A 21892-nucleotide genomic window follows, 5' to 3' on the forward strand; every position below is an offset into this window, starting at 1 on the left:
GCCTGCTAAACAGGAGGCACTAAGGACTCAAGTGGTAAATGGCCAGGTACTAATTTTGAACTTAGCGTCTGGTCATTATTGCTGTAAACGTAAAAACAACTTTTTTGGAGCCATGCTAAGAGGTGGCTGGAGCGTGAGGGAAAACCACGTATTACAGCTACCACCAGCCACCTTTTTGTGCACCTTCGTAAAAGGGCTTCTTATTCTGTTTAATGTTTAATATTTATTGTTCCATGTCACTAAAAACAAAAATTATTATGAATTAGCTCTAATGTACATGTTTCCAGTCCAACTTACCTCATATGAATCTCGAATTAGATCTGATATGTCTGTCATGCTATAAGGTTCTTGATCATCACTTAATAATCCATGAAGATTGCCAATTGGAGTCAGGGGGCTTTCTTCATTTTTTATATGCTCTAAAAATCTTAAAGGAACAATGGTTGTTTAAACAGAACAAAGAACATCAGCTTTCTAAGTATAATATATCCAAAGCATATGCTATACCTTGGTGGTGAAGTAAAATCTATTTTATCACGCAAGACTGGAATGCATTTTCTTTTGTATTTTACATCTGTATAAGAAATACAATACATTCTGCTATTGTGCTTATGAAACAGCCACATTTGGAGATAAGACCTTTAAGACATTGGAGACCGATGCAGGATGTTAGTCAAACATCTAGTGTACCTGAATGTAACTCACCTTGAGCTACTACTGAAAAGGGTGTGAGCAAAATACAATACAAATAAAACAATAAAGTAAGTGAAATTTTATACATCATAACAGATTTGCTAATAACAGATAAGACTAGTCTGCCCAGTTCTCTCAATTTTGGTAGCTAATTTAAATATGGGAATTTATATGTTCAACACAAGCTCTGCCCCCTCCCAATATTTTTTACTCAATCTCTCAACCCTGTTCCTTGCACTATTCTCCTATATCTGTGTCATATAATCACCATAGTTATGTGAAATCACAGCACTCCAATTTCATGCCATTTTATAATATTACAGTACAAGAATGTAAGACAGCAAGGAATGGGTAGAGGAAAGGGGAAGGGATTGATACACCATCTTTCTGTGCTTACAAATCAAACCGGTTTACATATTACATATAGGCGGGTCATTCCATGCCAAGTGGGCTAAACCTTCCCATCATCATGTCTCCAGTTTTGTTCAAATTTTATCTGTTGCGCGAGTCAGGTGTTAAACGAAGTTTCCCAAAATTTGAGGTCTCTAACTGCAATAGTTGCAGATCTAGACCCCCTTTTCTGAAAGGTTGTCAGTTCATGAGCGCGCCACATTTACCAAAATGCCATTTTGGGGGTCTAATAAAATCCAAACACATTTATAAGAATGGCTAAAAAATTCAAATCCTGTACAGTTTTTGATGCTAATTCCGATGAAATACATTTTAACATTATGGATGCAAAATCCGGTCAAACAAGTTGACTCAAAGTGTGCATCAAAATTGGTCGCGACTCATCGGAACATATTTGGACCAATATTCAGACCGCAACAACTTCCATGCAAAGATATGGACTTGAAATTCTGAACAAGCATTATGCTTGTGCTGGACATAATATTGCCAGATTTGCAACTAACCAGCATCTATAACCACCCTGCAGAATCTCTTCAAAGTTGGCACTGTCAGTGCAAATGATAAAATGTACCAAAGTTCAAAGCCAATTATTAAAAAAAGAGTCTGCCTGAATCAGCTTGTGAACAGTATCATCTGAAAGAGAAAATTGTGCTCTACAACACTGATATGTTTTTGTTTTGCAATGCCACCATTAAGTAGCCATGGCTTTGAAGGTAATCTTTTTGCACTGGAAGTCATTGGCTCAAGTCACATACCAAGAATGGTGGAATCTCTTGCTCCAAGCTTATAAATACAAAACGTACCTCGCAAAAAAAAAAAAAAAAAAATCATTTAAGTTTGCCCTACATGAAGAGAAATGGTCTCCTATTGTATCTTACTTCAACAATTCCTAATGTAACTTGCTGTGCTAAATGTCATTAGCTATTGTTACTTAAGTGCCTACGGTGTTTGCATGCAATGTACTTCCCTTCTTTTTTTTTCTTTCCTCTTTTCACTTTTACCATTTTCTGTAGTTGCCTCTTATTACTCTTATCTACTTATTGTTTCCTGTTTGTATTGTATTGAAAACCAATAAAAATATTAAACCATAAAGAATTTCCATGAATGTTTTGGAAATATATCTAATCAGCATCAGACAATGATGTCAGCCATCTGTGTGACTGGAAATTCGTCTTGTCTTCAGAGAACAATATTAATCTTCAACAACTTAACAATTAAATAATACCTGCTGAGAATCATCAAGGCTTGCCCATCATCCTTGCTGTTGCATAGCTCCACTGCATTGGCATCAAGAACTGCCAGTCCTAGTTGGAAAATGGCTTTGATTCCATCATAGAAGAAGCAGTCCACAACATTCACAGCACTTTCCAAAGGCATAATACTGAGAAAAAGGGTCAGGAACCACGACAGAGATATGGAAGCCAAGGTAGATAAATCACTGATATGTTCCGCCAGCTCTGGAAGCCGTTCCTTTATAAGTTCTTCAAATACTGATTGGTCTACCTGAGCCCCTATAACCATTGAAACAAAACAAAAACCATTGAAACAAAACAAATTTCAAGGAACAAGAACAAAATCAAGATCACTACAATTTTCTTAATATTTCAACTCAGTTGTTTTAAAAACACGTTTATGCTTCTATCAAGTACTAAAATACAGTTACGGCCAACAGTTTGTCACAAATAAGGTGCCACTACCACAGCATGAAGAAAAGCAGCTCCTCCACACACCTCTCTCCTGCACTGTTCTTCACACTTCTAACCTTTCCCCTTGTGCCAGTGCTCTCATCAGCCCCTTTCAATAACAGCCCCCATTGCAGCCATCTCTTCACCTCATGCTGCAGCTGCCAACAACAATCCTCCAACTCTGCTGACCATTCTGTTATATTTACTGCATTCAGATTCAAGCAAACTAATACTTCTCTGTTCCCACAAGTATTTTGGGTCACACTGCATCAAGTAAATAGAATCAAACAGCAGTGGACGAGAAGAACTAATGGTATCTTGAGCAAAGGAGGAGAGAGCAGCGGTAATAGGAAAATAAGGTAGCTGCAACAACTGGAAGTGGCAAGTAAGGATAGGAGATACTAAATGGAGGAGAAAGTGGTGGTACTGAGAAGGGACAAAGAGAAACTCAAGGAAGAAGAGAAAAGGGCTGGCAAGAGAGAACACAAAGAAAACGGAAGAGAGGTAGAATATAAACAAGAAAACCGAAAAACAAAACTGCATAGAAGAAAAATTTTAAATAAAATGAAGAAAAAAAGAACCCAAAACATATTCAGTATAGATCCAAAAGTTAAATGTTTTTAAAAGCTTTTTACCCAATACCATAAAGATTGCCATTCTTATAGAATTACCCCCCAAATGCATAAGCTTTTAATAGGGCATCTGGAATAAGTGGGTAAGCAGACACCCATTACTAAAGGAAAGTGGGCGCCTACTTTTCTTTATAGACTATCAGTTCAAGTGGCAGAAAGGTAAAATTATGTATCATACCTGATAATTTTCTTTCCATTAATCATAGCTGATCAATCCATAGACTGGTGGGTTGTGTCCATCTACCAGCAGGTGGAGATAGAGAGCAAACTTTTGCCTCCCTATATGTGGTCATGTGCTGCCGGAAACTCCTCAGTATGTCGATATCAAAGCTCCATCCGCAGGACTCAGCACTTAGAGAATTACACCCACGAAGGGACACTCTGCCCAGCTCACCACCGCCGAAACGGGGGAGGGGAATTAACCCAGCTCATCCCCACACAAGTGGGGGAGGGGAATCCGTCCAGCTCATCCCCGCGGAGCGGGGGAGGGACACCACACCCGCCGATGCGGGGGATCTGGCTTATCCTGCAACCGCAACCGCGGGAGGAGCTGGCTGACCCTAACACCGCCGAAGCGGGAGGGGTACAAAGCTGCCCTACAGCCGCACGAAGCGGGAGGGAGTGCCGGCAGAATTTTAAGTCTCAATCCAGCCCCGTAAAACGGAGGGGAGAGGAATGCAGCAGCTCACTGTAACACAAACTCGTCTCAACTCTTGAAGAATCCAAGTGAAAAAACTTGAACACGAAGTCTTTCTGAAGTAACTGAAGACTAAACTTGAACCTGAAATGCAACCAGAATAAAAACAGCACAGATATCTGGGAGGGGCTATGGATTGATCAGCTATGATTAATGGAAAGAAAATTATCAGGTATGATACATAATTTTACCTTCCATATCATCATGCTGATCAATCCATAGACTGGTGGGATGTACCGAAGCAGTACTCACCCAGGGCGGGACATTGAAATCCCTGAACTCAACACTGAAGCTCCAAACCGGGCCTCCGCCCGTGCAGCCACAGTCAAGCGGTAATGCTTGGAGAATGTATGGGCCGATGCCCAAGTTGCCCCGCGGCCACATAAGCCGCTGCAATGGCTTCCTTGACCCATCTTGCCACTGTAGGCTTAGCAGCCTGCAGACCCTTACGAGGACCTGCAAACAGGACAAACAGATGATCCGATTTCCGGAAATCATTGGTCACTTCCAAGTATCTGATGATGACTCGTTTCACATCCAGATATTTAAGAGCAGAGTATTCCTCTGGGGAGTCCTCCCTACGAAAGGAAGGGAGACAGAACTGCTGATTCACATGGAAGCGAGAAACAATCTTGGGCAGGAAAGAAGGCAGTGTGCGAATAGCCACTCCTGCCTCAGTGAACTGCAGAAAAAAACTCTCGACATGAGAGTGCCTGGAGCTCGGAAACTCTTCTGGCTGAAGTGATAGCCACCAAAAAGACTGCTTTCAACGTCAGGTCTTTCAGAGATGCCCTCAACAAGGGTTCAAATGGCGGCTTCTGTAATGCTCTTAGCACCAGGTTGAGATTCCACGCAGGCACCACTGAGTGCAGAGGAGGGCGCAGGTGCTTAACTCCCTTGAGACAACGCACCACATCTGGCTGCGAAGCCCGGGAAGCACCCTTCAGGCGGCCCCTGAAGCAAGCCAGGGCCGCTACCTGGACTTTAAGGGAACTGAGCGACAGGCCTTTCTCCAGACCTTCTTGCAGGAATGCCAACACTGAAGAAATTGGAGCAGTGAATGAAGAAAATGAGCCTGCTTCACCACGCTGCAAAGGTACGCCAAACCCTGGCGAAAGCAGTAAAAGTAGAGCGCTTCCTCGCTCTCAGCATAGTGGCGATGCCTTGTCTGAGAAGCCCTTCTTCCTCAGACGCTGCCGCTCAATAGCCAGGCCGAAAGACCAAAGGGGGAGGGATCCTCCATCACCACGGGACCCTTATGCAACAGGCCCTGCTCCACTGGCAGCCGCAGAGGATGGTCCACTGAGAGCCTGATCAAGTCCGCATACCAGGGACGTCTGGGCCAGACTGGACCCACCAGGATTATCCGTCCTGGATGCTTTGCCACCTGGTCTATCACCCTGCCCAACATGGGCCAGGGCGGGAACACACAGAGAAGCTCTTGTGCCGGCCACTGTTGGAGAAGAGCATCTACTCCCAGGGAGCGAGGGTCCCGTCCTCTGCTGAAAGAGCACGGCACTTGGCAATTGGTCGATGACGCCAACAGGTCTAGGCTCGGCTGGCCCCAGCGCTTCGTGATGCTCAAGAACGCCTGAGCAAATAGCTGCCACTCTCCGGGCTCCAAGATATGGCGACTGAGAAAGTCCGCCTTGACATTCATGACTCCGGCAAAGAGAGCCGCTGACAGCTGTTCCAGGTTCACTTCCGCCCACTGGCATAAATTCATAGCCTCCTTGGCTAGAGGGGCGCTCTTGGTACCTCCCTGGCGGTTGACATAGGCCACAGCCGTGGCATTGTCCGACAGGACCCGTACTGGCTTCAAAGCCAGTACCGGGATGAACTCCAACAACACCAACCGAATGGCTCTGAGTTCCAGAAGGTTGATAGACCACTTGCCTCTGCAGGAGACCAAAGCCCCTGCGCTGTCCTTCCCAAGCAGTGGGCTCCCCAGCCCATCAAAGAGGCATCTGTCGTGACGACAATCCACTCCGGGGTCACCAGAGGCATTCCTGCAGACAACCTGTCTGTCTGCGTCCACCAGCTCAGCGCCTTGCGCACTGCTGGGTCCAAGGGAAGGCGCACAGCATAATCCTCCGACATCGGAGTCCAGCGCAGCAGCAGAGATTGTTGTAGTGGTCTCATATGAGCCCTGGCCCAGTGCACTACTTCTATCGTGGCCGTCATAGAGCCCAACAGCTGCACGTAGTCCCAAGCCCGAATAGGAGAGGCTACTAGGAACTAGTCCACCTGAGCCTGAAGCTTGACAATCCGATTGTCTGGCAGGAACACTCTGCCCACTTGGGTGTCGAATCGAATTCCCAGATACTCCAGGGACTGAGTCGGGCGCAGCTGGCTTTTCTCCCAGTTGATGATCCACTCCAGGGAGCTCAAAAGAGCAACCACCCGGTTCACAGCTTTGCCGCACTCTGCATAAGAGGGGGCTTGGATCAACCAGTCGTCCAGATAAGGATGGACTTGAACTCCTTCCTTCCTCAGGAAGGCCGCGATGACCACCATTACTTTGGAGAAGGTCCGCGGAGCAGTAGCCAACCCGAACGGGAGGGCTCTGAACTGGAAGTGTCGGCCCAGTACTGCAAAACGCAGAAAGCGTTGATGAGGAGGCCAGATGGGAATATGCAAGTACGCTTCCTTGATGTCCAAGGATGCCAGGAACTCTCCTGCCTTCACTGCCGCTATAACAGAGCGGAGGGTCTCCATGCGAAAGTGCCGAACTTTCAAGGCCCAATTGACCCCTTTGAGGTCGAGGATAGGCCGTACAGAACCTCCTTTCTTTGGTATCACAAAGAAAAAGGAGTAACGTCCCTTGCCAAGCTGATTTTCTGGCACCGGAACGACCGCCCCCAGGTGGATCAGATTGTCCAAGGTCTGCTGCACTGCCACAGCTTGACCGGAGACTTGCAGGGAGAGAGTACAAACCCGTCTTTTAAGGGTCGGCAGAACTCTAGCTTGTAGCCGTCTCTGATGACTTCCAGCACCCAAGCGTCTGAAGTTACTTTGGTCCACTTGCCCATAAACGAGGACAGCCGTCCTCCAATCTGCACTGAGGCGTGGACCAAGGCCCCGTCATTGGGTACGAGACCCTGGGGGAGAACCGGTGGGAGCACCTCCGGGACGGCGGTCTCTGCGAAAGGAATGCTGCTTGGGGGAGAAGTTCCTCTTGAAGGAAGAGGGGGCAGAGGAGCCCGACCTGCCCGGGCGGTACCGACGGGCTTCCTGAAACCGTCCTCTGGAGGTACCAGGGCGAGTACTAGCCCGAGCCCTGACCTCTGGTAACTTCTTGCCCTTAGACGTGCCGAGATCGGTCACGATTTTGTCCAGCTCGACCCCAAAGAGCAGCTTGCCTTTAAAAGGCAATCTAGCCAGGCGGGATTTAGAGGCGTGGTCAGCAGACCAATGCTTCAGCCAAAGCCACCGCCGCGCAGAGATTGTCTGAGCCATGCCTTTAGCTGAGGCTCTCAAGACATCATACAGCAAGTCTGCCAAAAAGGCTAAGCCCGATTCCAGGGCCGGCCAATCAGCCCTCAAGGAATGATCCGAGGGGGAAGCCCGCTGCACCATAGTCAGGCACGCCCTGGCCACATAGGAGCCGCAAACTGAGGCCTGCAAACTTAAAGCAGCCGCCTCAAAGGACGACCTTAAGGCCGCCTCCAATCTTCTGTCTTGGGCGTCCTTTAGGGCCGTGCCACCTTCCACCGGCAACGCCATTTTCTTAGTCACCGCAGTGATTAAAGAATCCACGGTAGGCCACAGAAAGGCCTCACGTTCACTTACAGGCAAAGGATAGAGGCGGGACATAGCCCTAGCCACTTTAAGGCTCGCTTCCGGGACATCCCATTGAGCCGAAATTAAGGTGTGCATGGCATCATGCACGTGGAAGGTTCTAGGCGGGCGTTTCGTCAACAGCATAATGGCAGAGCCAACAGGGGCTGAGGGAGAGACGTCCTCCAGAGAGGAAATCTTCAAAATGCCCGTGGCCTGCACAAACAGGTTGGGCAAATCCTCTGAGCTAAAAAGTCGCGCTGCAGAGGGGTCATCCGCTCCATCCGAGCGGGGATCCGTCTCCTCCAAGGAATCCGCAAAGGACCGTTGGGAGAACTCAGATACGCTGCCCTCATCTACATCGGAGGAGACAAAGTCCTCCAAAGCCTGGGAATCAACCCGAGGGCGTTTACCTCCGGGGGCCTCAACCTCTTTACCTGACGAGGGAGCAGGGGCAGCGTTCTGCATAAGGAAGGCCTGATGCAGCAGCAAAATAAACTCGGGGGAGAAACCCCCCAGACTGTGCACTTCCGCAGCCTGGGCAACAGCCCTAGACACACCCTCAACCGGCGCTCGCAAGAGCGGGGGAGAGACATGCTGCGCATCCAAGATGGCGTCCGGCGCGACACTCCGCGAAGGAGCCGCGCGGGAAAAACGGCGCTTAATTTTAGACGCCTTTGTGCCGTTGCCCAAATTAAGGGCGTTCATGGCATTAATGTCTCCTACCTCAAGGGCGGCCCAAAAAGAAGCCGTCCGAGCCGCGTGGCCGGCCAAGATGGCGGAGGCGAGGAGCGGGGGATGGGCGTTTATGGCGGGAAAAACCGCCACACCGGAGGAAGGACCGGGACACTCATCGGTCACAAAACTGTCACCCAACAAGGGCGAATCAGACTTTAAGACCCCCGCATCCCCTCTAGAAGCGCCCAAGCGATCCGGGGAGCGACTCTTTACGCCCTCGCCCTCCGACGCCATATGCCACGTGGAGGTAAATCGGGGAACCCCCTGCCCGCTATAAAAAGGTAAAAATTACCTGCTTTCCGCTCCGAGCTGTAACGACCTGGTGTCCCAGTGAGTAGCTGCAATGAACGTTTAAATAAACGTCGAAATAAACGCCTTTAAGGACGTCCAAAATTTTTTTTTTTTTTGTTAACGGAGCCAGCGGGAGGGGGGAGAAAAGGAGGGACCTGGCACCACCAGGTTTGCACTTGCTCAAAAGAGCCCTCAACCCCAGGCACTCAACAAAACCTAAAAATTAGGCTTGGAGGCCTAGCCAGAGCTGCTGCTGTGTGTGACCACCACCTGCTGAGATAGAGAACATACTGAGGAGTTTCCGGCAGCACATGACCACATATAGGGAGGCAAAAGTTTGCTCTCTATCTCCACCTGCTGGTAGATGGACACAACCCACCAGTCTATGGATTGATCAGCATGATGATATGGAAACTCACATTTAAAGCCCAATCACTTACACAAGCTCTACAGCTGGTGTAAATGCCCTGCACCTAGATATTAGGCAAAACACATGTAAATTATATTATTCTATAATTTATGCCTATAATTTGTTTCTCCCATGTCCACTAGCAAAGTACATGCCATCAAAATATGATGTGTGCTTTCCGCTAATCTAATATTTGTAAACCGCTCAATCCCTAAAAAAAAGGGACCAAAGCAGCATACAACCAATATTATATTCACTTAATGCAAACAGTGATTTAACTAAAGTAATACATGTTACACAAATGTATCCTAGCTAGCTTTAGTCAAGTATTTACCAGCTAGGTAAGTACATAAGTAATGCCATACTGGGAAAAGACCAAGGGTCCATCGAGCCCAGCATCTTGTCCACGACAGCGGCCAATCCAGGCCAAGGGCACCTGGCAAGCTTCCCAAACGTAGGTAAGTTCTCTATCTTTTACAAAAAGAAATATAAGAATGTTTTTTAACAGCTAAAGGTAAATTATTCCAGAAAAGTACTGCTTGATAGGAAAAAGAACTCTCCAATATTTATTTTATTTATTTGGATTTATTTACCACCTTTTTGAAGGAATTCACTCAAGGCAGTGTACAATAAGAATAAATCAAACATGAGCAATAGACAATTACAGCTGTAAAAAGATTCAAATAATAGAAAGTATTTCATAGCATACTACTTACAATGTCAACACAATAAGTAATATAACATTTTAATTGACAGTGTAGGGTATAAGCAAAGATGGAACATTATAGCTAGGTAAGAGAATAAGAGGAGTTAGAAAGTAAGGAGACTAATTTAAAGAATGTTGCACATGAGGTCAAAGAGTTGGTTAAATATTATCTCAGCTAGGGTAGGAGTGGATAAACATAGTCTTTTAAAACAAATCCATTTAAATGACGGATAACCTAGATCCAGTCAGTATTATATGAAATCATTTACAAACAAATGACTAGAATGCCACCATTTACTTGTGTTCCTGTTGCCTAAAACTAGGTGGTTCTTAACAGAATTGCCCTCTTGTCAGTACCAAGTGGCACTTTTTTACCTATTCAATGGATTACTACAATCATTTTTACAACAACAGAATTTTCTTTCACACACAAAAAAGAGACCAAATCACAGAACTGCAGATCATCTCTCATGTTTAACAGGTGCAACACTTTTTTAATTTCAACATAAAGATCTCATCAAAGTTTTTAAAGGAATGGGCATGCTCACACACTACAAATGAACATACACATAACTTGGCAGTATTAAATTTAACTACAATGTTTTGTATTGTGAGGAACCCCTGAGGGTCAGGGAAGAAGGGATCTGGGAGAGGAGCAAGATGGGTAGGTTTCATACCCGGGATTCCAACTACAAGTCCCAGGATCCTACGGGCTGGGAAGACACGCCCCCACAGAGGCATAAGTTTCCCAAGAGCCAGAGAAGGGAGGAAAACTACAGTTCCCAAGAACCCCTGCAAAGCCCTGGGAGCAAGCAAAGGGAGCAGCAAGGGAACTACAAGTCCCAGGATCCCGAGGGAGAGTAGGGGGATTGGCTGAGGAGGAATAATCAGGAGGGAGAGGACCAGCTGGGGACCATAAAGGGAGAGGAGCCCATGGAATGGGAGGGGGAGAAAGAGGTCAGAGAGGAGATCCAAGCCCAAGATGGCTGGGGAAGTGAGCCCATGGAGATTGCTGCTCTAGCTCAAGTACAAGGGAAGAAGTTGAAAGGCTTCATAACAAACCTTCTTCAAGGCTGGGGAAAACTTGAAGGAAAAGTTAAGCAGCTGAATGATTTCAGCTGTGGCCAGAAGTCAGACCTGGCTGGAGAAACAGGTAGTGACTTGAACTGTATCCAGGAACCTGGCCATGCTGGGGAGGCAGGGACTGATTTAAACTGTGTCCAGAAGTCATGCCATGCTGGGGAAGCAATGAGTGATTTGAACTGTGTTCAGAAGTCATGCCATGCTGGGGAAGCAGTGAGTGATTTAAACTGTATCCAGAAACTGTGGCCAGCAGGGAGAAGGAACAAGGGGTGATATATGCTGTAACCAAGGACTGTGTCTGGAAGAGGAAATGTCTTGGCCTTGTGATGGAATAAAGCGGTTTTAAGTATATTTTTGGAGTCTGCTTCTGGGAGTGCTGTATCCAGGGAAGGGCCCTACCAGAGTCAGCCGAGTTCATACCTGCAAGAAGGCCTGATGTATTTATCTTGTCCTCCACACCCAGACTACATGCATATACATTCTGTGCAAAATTTAAAGTACGTTTTTTTACCAGCATCCCTGCAAAGCTAAGCTACCATGAAAAGTCTCCTGAAGAAATAATCATTGCCAACTCTTTTCCTCATTTCTTTATTGTCACTGAAATTCTTTCACAAGTTTTCTTATCACTGCCAAAGGACCTCATCCTAAATTTCTCCAAAAGCTGGTTACCCAGCTTTCTATATCAGTTGTCAACACGCCTGACCCCAGGAACAATGTCCTCAAATACTGACACTGACGTCAGTTTGTGGCAGTACCCATTCATAAAGATCCTCCTAGATCTTTTACAAAAAATGGCAAACATCTTCCTCCATCCTGGGATTTGACAAACCACAATTACCTCCTTCAATCATCGTTGAATCAACCATGAATTGCTCGGACAAAGTTCATGCTCCCACTTCAATGAATCCCTAGGAAAAGTAGCATAAACAGAAGATCCATACTAAAAAGTCTTCCAGAGATCCAATGTTGAACTCATGAACCACAGCCCACCAATTCCAACTCATCCTATATCACAATTCTGTACTACAAAATGCTAACAGCACCTTCACATCCCTTCCTCTACTATCATCCTAGACATGGCAAAATGCAGGAAACAGCAGATCTACTCTCATTTCAATTTCTTCATTACTGCCGCTCGCACTGTTTTAACCTCTATTACCACGAGATACATGGAATGACTTAAGAGCCTTTGGCCTGAGGAAGACATCCATGAATACCTTGTAGACACTCACTGCACTAGTGAAAACCTTTTCAGCGACAAGGTTAAGGACACTGGACTCTCCAAACCCATGCATCTGAAGGCCTCAACATACATCAAACAAGGCAGTGCAATTCTGCAAGCCTTTCCCCTCTTTACGACTCTACATTAACTATCCCGATGGCAGGCCCAACACCCTAAGAAGCAATCATTCATCACTCTTATCAGCAAAGACAGCAAAATCTGCAGTCAAAAACATGAAAATGCCATAGCAAATACTGATTTTCATACATTAAAATAATCATATTCCACATCAGCAATCTGTAGTTTCAGAGAGACATTTTCATTTTTTTCAGAAATTCACTGTTGACCATTTTCTGTGCATATGTATATGTAAAGACTTTTGCCACCATTTGTCAAAACATGCAACATAAAAATAATGTAGTTTTAGTGCCAGCCATCAAATTTTCATATGCTAAGAGATATACCTCAGCCTTCTGGTCAATCAGTTCTTTTTTTTTTTTTTTTACTATAATATAAAAATATCATAAACTTCTCAGATGCTGGTATAACCCATTCAGATAAAAAATTTATCTGTACTGAATTGATGAGGTGAGTTTCAAAACCTAAGAAGAGAGCTGTTTTCTGGCTAAATACAAGTTTTTATTTCGAAAGGTTCTAGCCAACATAAGAATTTTTTTTTTTCGCCGAGTAGCATGTCACTTACTATGCCTTTAGTGTGCAAATTTCACACTTCCCATGGCTTTCTATAAAGGCTGTCTGTTCCTAGTATGAACTCAGTTTTGAAAAAAAATGTACTTAACAGGTTTTGGAACTCACATCTTCGACTCCTTCAATGTACAAAAAACACATACTTGAAATACAGTACTGATTACCAGAGCTAACTTCTATTCTACCTTCTAAGTCCTGGGAATGCAATATGTACCAAATAGCAATTGGACAATAAATATATTTCCAATTTCTACATATAGGTATCATAGCCTTCAGTAAATATTAACTTGCTTAGTTAGCATAATGCTGTCATGCAGATCAAATTGAGGATCCATGAAATTGATACATCAATTTTTCTAGTTATCAAACAGCTATTTATTTTCAAAGCAGAACTTGTAAGACAATGAAATTTTAAAAAATACCAGTAATGTACCTATAACTCTGCGATTGAAGTAGTCTGGAAGCATTCGTTCACAAACAGCAACCAGAAGCCAAAAAGCTTTTTCTTCTTTGGCATACAGCAGCAGAACAGATGTCAAAATATTCATAGACTAAAAGAAACATGCAAAATGATGGTCTTATAAGCAAATAGAACTATAACAGTACAGCAAGTCTTGCATATCTCAAAATATGAACCTAAATACTCCGAAACATTGGAGTACCTGGATTTAATAAGTAAGCCACTTTGATTGTAATCACAGAAAGGCTGCTAGCATGGAGTGTGGCACAATTGAAGATGAGCTGTCAGTTTTTCTTTTCTTTTTCATGTACAGAATAAAAGACTTAGACACATGAAAAATGGATGCTTCGGCAAATGATTGATGACAAGTTATAAAGATTTGAGTTGGAATAGCTGAGTGCTGTAAGAGATCTCATAGCTTTTTTATGAACATCTGATGTCGTTTTGTCTTTTGATTAGTTAAAAAGATGTCTGATTGTGATTTTTGATGTTTTAGAGTCTGCCCCGGATTATAATTCTCCCCTCTATTTTTGTTGTTAGAAACCCAATTAGCAGCAATATTCCATGCTACCAATTTCAAGGCAAGCAGTGGCTTCCCCCATGTCCATTTCAATAACAGACTACGGACTTTTCCTTCAGGAACTTGTCTGAACCTTTTTTAAACCTAGAAATGCTGACTGCCGTTACCACATTCTCCAGCAGAAAGTTACAGAGCTTAATTATTCTTTGAGTGAAAAAATATTTCCTTCCATTTCATCTAAAAGTATTTCCAGGTAATTTCTTGAGTGTCTCCTGGTCTTTGTACTTTTTGAAAGAGTGAAAAATCTATTCTTTTTTTACCTGTTCTACAAAAAATCAGGATTTTACAGACCTCAACTATTTCCCCCCTCAGCCGTCTCTTTTCCAAGTTGAAGAACCCTAGCCTCTTTAGCCTTTTCTCAGATGGGAGGAGTTCCACCCCCTTTATCATTTTGGTTGCTCTTCTTTGAACCTTTTCTAATTCCACTATATCTTTTTTGAGATACGGTGACTAGAATTGAATGCAATACTCAAGGTGAGGTCACACCATGGAGCACTAGAGGCATTATAATATTCTTGGTCTTATTTTGCATCCCTTTCCTAATTATTCCTAGCATCCTGTTTATTTTTTGGCCGCTGCCGCATATCAAGTGCTTACTCTTAAGGTAACCCTAGCATCAGGTAACTATGATTCGGATTATTCTTCCCAATCTGCATCACTTTGCATTTGTCCACATTAAATTTCATCTGCCATTTGGATGCTCAGTCTTCCAGTTTCCTAAGATCTTCCTGCACCACAATCTGCATATGTTTTGACAGTTTTTAATAGTTTTGTGTCATCTGCAAAATTCAATCATCTCACTCGTCATTCCAATTATCAAATCATTTATAATGATGTTAAATGGCACCGGTCTTAGTATAGATCCCTGCAGCACTCCACTATTAACCCTGCTCCATTGATAAAAATGGCATTTACCCTACCCTCTGTTTTCTGCCCAATAACCAATTCCTAATTCATAGAAGGACATTGCCTTCTATCCCATGACTTTTTAATTTACTCATACTCCACTGGTTTCCAGTCAAAGCCTGTAACAGGAGTCAGCTTTATTAGTAGAACTAAAGCACCTCAAACCTTCTTGGTGATGAAAGAAAAGAAAAAGGACTTGGAGATTTCCAGCTTTTTCCACATAAAGCTCCTTATTTTTTTCCTCTTATACCTCCAGAAGAAAATTTAGCTCAACTGAAGTAGAAATATTAGTTTAGAAGCTGACAGAGCTGTTTCAAACTGAGGAACTGCACGGTTCTATGGCTGCATGACCCCTTCAGGGGCAAAGCACAAAGAACTACTTATTTCTCTGTCTCCATCTGCTAGTTGATGGACATAACCAGCAAGTTCTGGATGGATGTGTAAGATGACAAGGAATATATATTTATTGTGTCTAACTTTTAAACCCCTATTTTAACAAATGTATTTATATAACCTAAAGGGAACCAATAGATCCTATATAATGGAGAGATGTGTTTATGCTTTCAACACTGTACACTATGTAGAACATTTCAACCAAACATCAGGAGGAAGAAAGCACAGATCAGCGAATGTGGCGCGCCTGCACATTCCTATAAGTGAAACTGAGCATGCTTAGTTTCACTTAAAGGAACGTGTAGGACGTCAGGACTCAAGAAGGCAGCAGCACAGATCAGCAAATGCGCCGGAGACTGGCGCTGAAGACGACTTTGGCTGGCGGGGGTTGGAAACCCCTGCCAACAAAGGTACCTTGTGGCGGCGGCAGTGGCGGGGGGGAGGGGGGTGGCAGCTGGGGGAAGTGGGCTAAAATGTGCCCCCCCCACCTTGGGTTTTGGACCCCCCCCCCCCCCGCCAAGGTCTGGCTACGCCCCTGAAACAGCCATGCACCCAATTTCGTATATTGGGTGGGACCAGCTATCTTTTTGTCAGTAATGGTTTTCTATTAGAGAAAATAGATTAAATTCTTTTATTTTTCTCTAGTCTATGTTCATATTTTATACCATTTTCTTCATTATGCACAATTATAAAATAAGACAAGAAAAACATTACATTAAAAAGCATATATTCTCTATTAGTGTATTTTAATTCATCAAGTTGTCAAAATCATACACAAATAAAATATTTTCACCCTAAAAATGTTTTTGTTATTATATGCACATTGCAACACAATTGCAAAAAATGTGAAGAAGCAAAAATACAAAGTAGGGTCACCAAACTATTCTCAAACATCTTTACCTGGCAGTATCCAATTTTGGGATTTCTATGTGCATAGGCAGTCAGAACTCTTCTTAAGGCTGCAATGCCAGTTTCATTCTGGAAAGCTGGGTGTTCAGGTAAGGAGCGATGAAGGTCACGCTCTATCTCCTCTGCTGCCATGCAACACTTGCCCATTGACTCCTCTACTAAATTACTGTAGTAACCAGGATGTGATGAAAGGTCAGTCACAGCATCTGAAAGGGAAAGGGAATGGGATTTGATATACCACCTTTCTGTGGTAACAATCAAAGTGGTTTTACATATTATATACAGGTACTTAATCCTCGCTTGCTCCAGGTACAAAATAAGTGACTTGCCCAGAGTCACAAAAGAAGCTGCAATGGGACTCAAATCTGTTTCCCCTAGTTCTCTGGACACTGCACTATTAGGCTACTGAATGTAGACTAGACAAAAAATCAGCTTCTACACAGTATCACAGAGAATGTGTCAAGAAGATGTTTGTATAAATATTTAGGGGTAAATTTTGAGAGGTTAAGCAGGCAGTAGAAGTAGTGGGTTGTCCCTGGATAGTCAATGGCACTTAACCACAATGCTACTGAATATGCCCTCTGATCACCAAAGGTGTATGTAATTAATACCAGGGCAGTCCAAGGGTGGAGTCTGGGAAAGCTGGCAGTTAGGCTGACACTGGCCAAATTCAGCTAACTGGATAGACAGTACTGCATATACAGCAGACCTAACTTGATGCTTAGCTATGCGAGTGCCAGCACTGAACATTGTATGATACCCATATAACTTCTGGGTCCGTAGCTGACCCAAATATTCAACCTACAGTGATTAGCAGCTTTAAAACCACTGAGTGCCACAAGTTAAAACTGAAGGCCAAATTGTTTATATCTGTGAAATTAATGACCATATGTTGCCTTTATTTCCAATCAGCCTAAATGAGCTTGCATACTCTAGACACTGAAATGCTGATCAGGATATCATGAAAAATCAACTTGTATCTTATGATCAAATTTTTATAAAACCCACTCCTAATTAGGATCTTATATCTAGAAATAGTAAATTCCATAACTGAAGACTGAGCAGGCATTATCAGGAGAGATAGATTTACATATCCAAGAAGAGACTGTGGCACATGGAAGGTGTTCGTGGGGTTGGGTGGGAGAGGAAAGGAGAACGAGGGTTTGTTAATGTGCTGTGTTGAGGGGTTTGGATGTGAAAAATTTGGAACTGGTCTTGTAGTCAAATTTTGACTGGAGGTATTGTTGCATATGGAGAGATAATTATTTAGGTGCATGTTGCAGAATAAAGCACTACAGTTTTGGGCTTAAGGTTCAGATTCTAAGATCCATGAAAATCCGGAATGGTATGGATCCCAGATCAAAAGTTGCTCTGTGACTGACTGTGTGACACAAGACAATGGGTGAAATTAATGGAGTAGCCTAATGGTTAAAGCAGTGGGCTGAGAACCAAGTAGGCAAGATTTTAAATACCACTGTTGCTCCTTGTGATCTTGGTTTTAGCTCACATCTATTTCACAAATAGCTGAAGGTGAGTTACATTCATTTGCAGTAGGTATTTTCCTAATGGGGTCCTGTTGTAAAAGGGGCCCTGTGATAGCGGCAAAGGCTGTTTTTGCTGCATGCGGAGGCCCTTCATACTGTAGTGGGTAAAAAGGCTGAAAAAATAAATGGCCATGTGGTAAGATTTCACTTACCATGTGGCGGGGAAGCACTTACTACCACCCACTGAGGTGGCGATAACAGCTCCTACGCTAAACAAGTAGCACACAGCGCTGCCCAATTACCGCCAGGTTACCGCCTGATGAAATATTTTTAGAATATTTCCTCTAGCGCCAGAAATGCCGCAACTTGGGGATGGAACTATCACCGACACCTGCGTTGGTCCAGCAGTAGCACCAGATTGGCGCACAGTAAGCCTGTGGTGGGATTATTGCCACTATGCAAAAGGGCCCCCAAGACTGTAGTTGAGATAATAGAGAGTTAAGTGACTTGCCTAAAATCATAGTGGGATTTGAACCTGGCTTCCCTGATTTTCAAACTGCTGCTCTAACCATCAGGGTACTCCTCTACCTCAAGTTCTTATATTTCCATTGTCCAAGTTAGATTGTAAGCCCCTTGGGAACAGGAAAAAATGCCTATTGTAACTGAATGTAACTCACCTTGAGCTACTACTGAATAAGGCACAAACTAAACCAAAATGTAAAAAGCAAAAAAAAAAAAAAGCCCCAAATTGAGAAGTGCTTCTTCTCCAGTGAGGCAGAAGAGAGAGTTTATTGGTACCCAAAGGTGCAGTGGACATATGTAGCCATACTGTCAGAAACTCATTTAGATAGGAAGAAGTACTGTAAGCTGGTCTTTTACTAATAATTTCCCAGTTATTGGCTAATGTCCCTCTCTGGGTGAGAGGTGGGTAGTGATTGGAATGTCTATCTACCCAGAGGCTGATAGGTCTTCCAGGATATTGAACATAGGAGGAGCTTTATGAGGCAACATATGTTGCAAGATGTTTAAAGGGAGAACACAGTACAGTCTCGATAACCCAACTCAAACAGGACCAACAGGTGGGTCAGATAGTAAAAAACACTGGATAAAATAAGAAAACGTGGATGAGGAATAAAAGAGAGGCATACTGAATGTGAAATTCAAATTTTGTTTGTTAATAGCATTTAACAATTGTATTATACATGTGCCTTTATTGTAAGAAATATTTTTATAGAGATAGGTTAATAAAGGAAACTGATGCTGTATACTGTAGTGTACTGTACTAAATGCAAGCTCAGTAGTTACTTGAACAACACATTTTAATAAGAACAAATAATAGAGCAAATACAAAACGGTAAATATATTAAGAAACTTGGTCTACCAACAAGTAATTAAAAAAAATCATGATTAAAGTGTTTTCCTGTTTTACTTCTCTTCCTTGCAGTAAGGTTGTGCCAGCATCTCAATAACATAACATCACATCAGTAAGAATCACTTCCTCTAGTTTCAGGTAAGCCAGTGCCACCTCAAGAGCCTTGACTCCTTCACTATGACTCATTTAGTCCATGTGCAGCCTCTGTGCAACTGTCTTCATCATTATCATCATCATTTTCGTTCTTACTCCCATTCAACATAGTAATCACAGGGGGCCCATTCACTAAGTGTCCTATGCAAGTCAATTTTGAACTACTGCCCGGCTACCACGTGATCCGGGCGGTAATTTCATTTTCTATGCACACCCACTATGCGCCCTGGAAAATTTCTGGCGTGCAGTGCTAACCGGGCAGTAATCGGCATTGCATGCCCCCCACAATTACCGCCCAGTTAATGCATGAGACTTTACCACTAGGTCAATGGGTGGCGGTAAGGTCTCAAGCCCAAAATGGACGCATGCCAACTTTTAGTTTGACACACGTCCGTTTTCGGCTTAAAAAAAAAAAAAAGACCTTTTTTGCAGGTGCGCTGAAAAATGGACCTGCTTGCATCCAATACACGTGTCTACACCAGCGCAGGCCACTTTTCGGCGCACCTTAGTAAAAGGACCCTTAAGTGAGTTAGTTCTTCCTGCTCATCTTTCTGCAAGCATTCCTGAATGTCATCTTGATTTCACACAGCCTGGAACTGCTTGTAAAAGGAGGCAGATTATCATTTTCTTGAACTGTTTCATGTTATTATTATTATTAGCATTTGTATAGCGCTACCAGACGCATGCAGCACTGAACACCTGATACAATGTTCAGTTTCATCTGCTTGTCCATTTTCACCTTCAGAAAGTAAACGTTCTCCGTGATCTTACTAGTGTTTCTGGTTCAATTTCATCCCATGATTAAAGTAAATATCTTTACGGTTCAACTTTCTTTAGCGTTTCTAACATTCCATTTCCATCACCCAATGCATAATAAGCATTGTTAGAAGCTTACAGTGATATTTTTTCTTCAGTGCTACAAGAACACTCAGTTCACTGGCTGACATAATAGTGTGACTTTAAGAGGAAGAAAAATCAGCACTTCTCAGTTCATCTTTGTCATGATAAGAAGGTAAATTATCAATGAGGAGGATTATTGTCATAGACAGGTTTAGCAATTTCAAAAACTTTTCTATTGGTGGAACCAATTCATTGAAAAACCAGCTTCAGAAAATGTCTATGTCCATCCAGGCATTCTTCTGGTTCTTATAAGAAACTGGAAGTGCAGCAGTAGCCAGGTTTTTAAAAAGCCCTTAGTTTTTTTTTTTACTTTCCAATAAATGTGAGTTATAATTTGTTTACCAACTGCGTTACTACAGGCAAGAATGGTCGCTTTGTCTTTATTTCACTTATAACTGGAGGCTGAAGCTTTGAGCTGGGAAGCTAATATTTTTTCTGGCAACATTTTAAAACTTAATCCAGTTTAATTGTAGTTATATATGTGCTCCCGTGATACATCATTTTCAATAAGACGACTTTTTAAAAAATCCTATAAATATCTCAGAATCAGCTTAATATTTCTAGGGAAAAATTGTCTGCAATCTTATTCCATATATTTTTTCCCAGCAATCAAGCCAAACCACACTAACAGTGACATCAGAGTCACCTTAATTAAGGGGTCCTTTACTAAAGTGTGCTAACAGATTTATTTCACACTAAATGATAAAACACCCATTATATTCCTATGGGCATCTTATCATTTAGCACACGCTAATCATTAACGCGCACTAAATCTGTTAGTTTACCTTAGTAAAAGGACCCTTAAATTCCTTCTGAAAAACATAGAGCTTTATCTTGCAATATAGGGCCTGATACTGGCATGCATTTGTCTTTCTGCTGTGTGAGAACCATAGGAACAAAGCTCTGCTCACCTTTTCATATTCACATTTCTTTATAGTTTTCCTAACCCCATTCTTGCCCCCAAAATTCAAAGTGTTTTAAATAGGTAGGAGAGGCTCCTGCCTGCTTAAATTCCCTGGAGCTGCCTAACTCCAGATATTCAGCAACACTAAACCAGGTAGTGCCACTGAATATCACCTCTGACCAAAACCAAAAAATGAGCAGGTCAGGGGTGGTACAGGGGGCAGAGTAAGGGAAGAGCCTGGAGTTATACAGGTGCCAACAGTATTCAGTTCTGGCACCCGCATAGCTAAAAGCTGTCCTAAATTAGCTCACTTAGACTGTCCTTTGTCTCCAATCCACCTTCCCAGCAAGTTCCGTAGGCCCCTCCCATCCCCTCCTGATGTGCTGCATATCCCCCCCCCCCCAACAACCCCCTACAGGTCCCCATCCCCACCTACCCCCAGGGCCTACCTGACCTCCCTGGTGGTCCAGTGGGGTGATGAGGGCAAGGGCAAACTCCCTTCATTCATGTCCATAGTGGCAGCTTTCTAAAAATGGGAGATAGCAGCAGCCTTGCTGTACTACTGACCCAATATGGTTATTCTTATGGGGGTTTTTTTTACAACAGCATAAGCACACACCAAACAGTGGCCACATTGATAATGTCCTAAACCAAGAATGCTACTGCCAATCATCCATTGTTCTTATGCCAAAAGGAACAAAGATGAATATATAAGTGGCAGAATATGGTACCTCATGGGTTGAACCAGGAGGTGGAACGGTGGGTATTTCTGTAAC

General features: G+C 43.4%; 1 protein-coding gene across 1 annotated transcript in view; it reads right to left on the reverse strand.

Moving 5' to 3' along the window:
- Nucleotides 1-21892, reverse strand: part of TBC1D8 (TBC1 domain family member 8) — a 221215-nt gene that overhangs the window by 42441 nt on the left and 156882 nt on the right. The window contains 4 exon segments of the mRNA XM_030201431.1: nucleotides 298-427; nucleotides 2330-2615; nucleotides 13489-13606; nucleotides 16295-16509. Coding sequence (XP_030057291.1) covers nucleotides 298-427; nucleotides 2330-2615; nucleotides 13489-13606; nucleotides 16295-16509 — 749 coding nt within the window.

This window comes from Microcaecilia unicolor, chromosome 4 (assembly GCF_901765095.1).
Source record: "Microcaecilia unicolor chromosome 4, aMicUni1.1, whole genome shotgun sequence".
Lineage (NCBI taxonomy): Eukaryota > Metazoa > Chordata > Amphibia > Gymnophiona > Siphonopidae > Microcaecilia > Microcaecilia unicolor.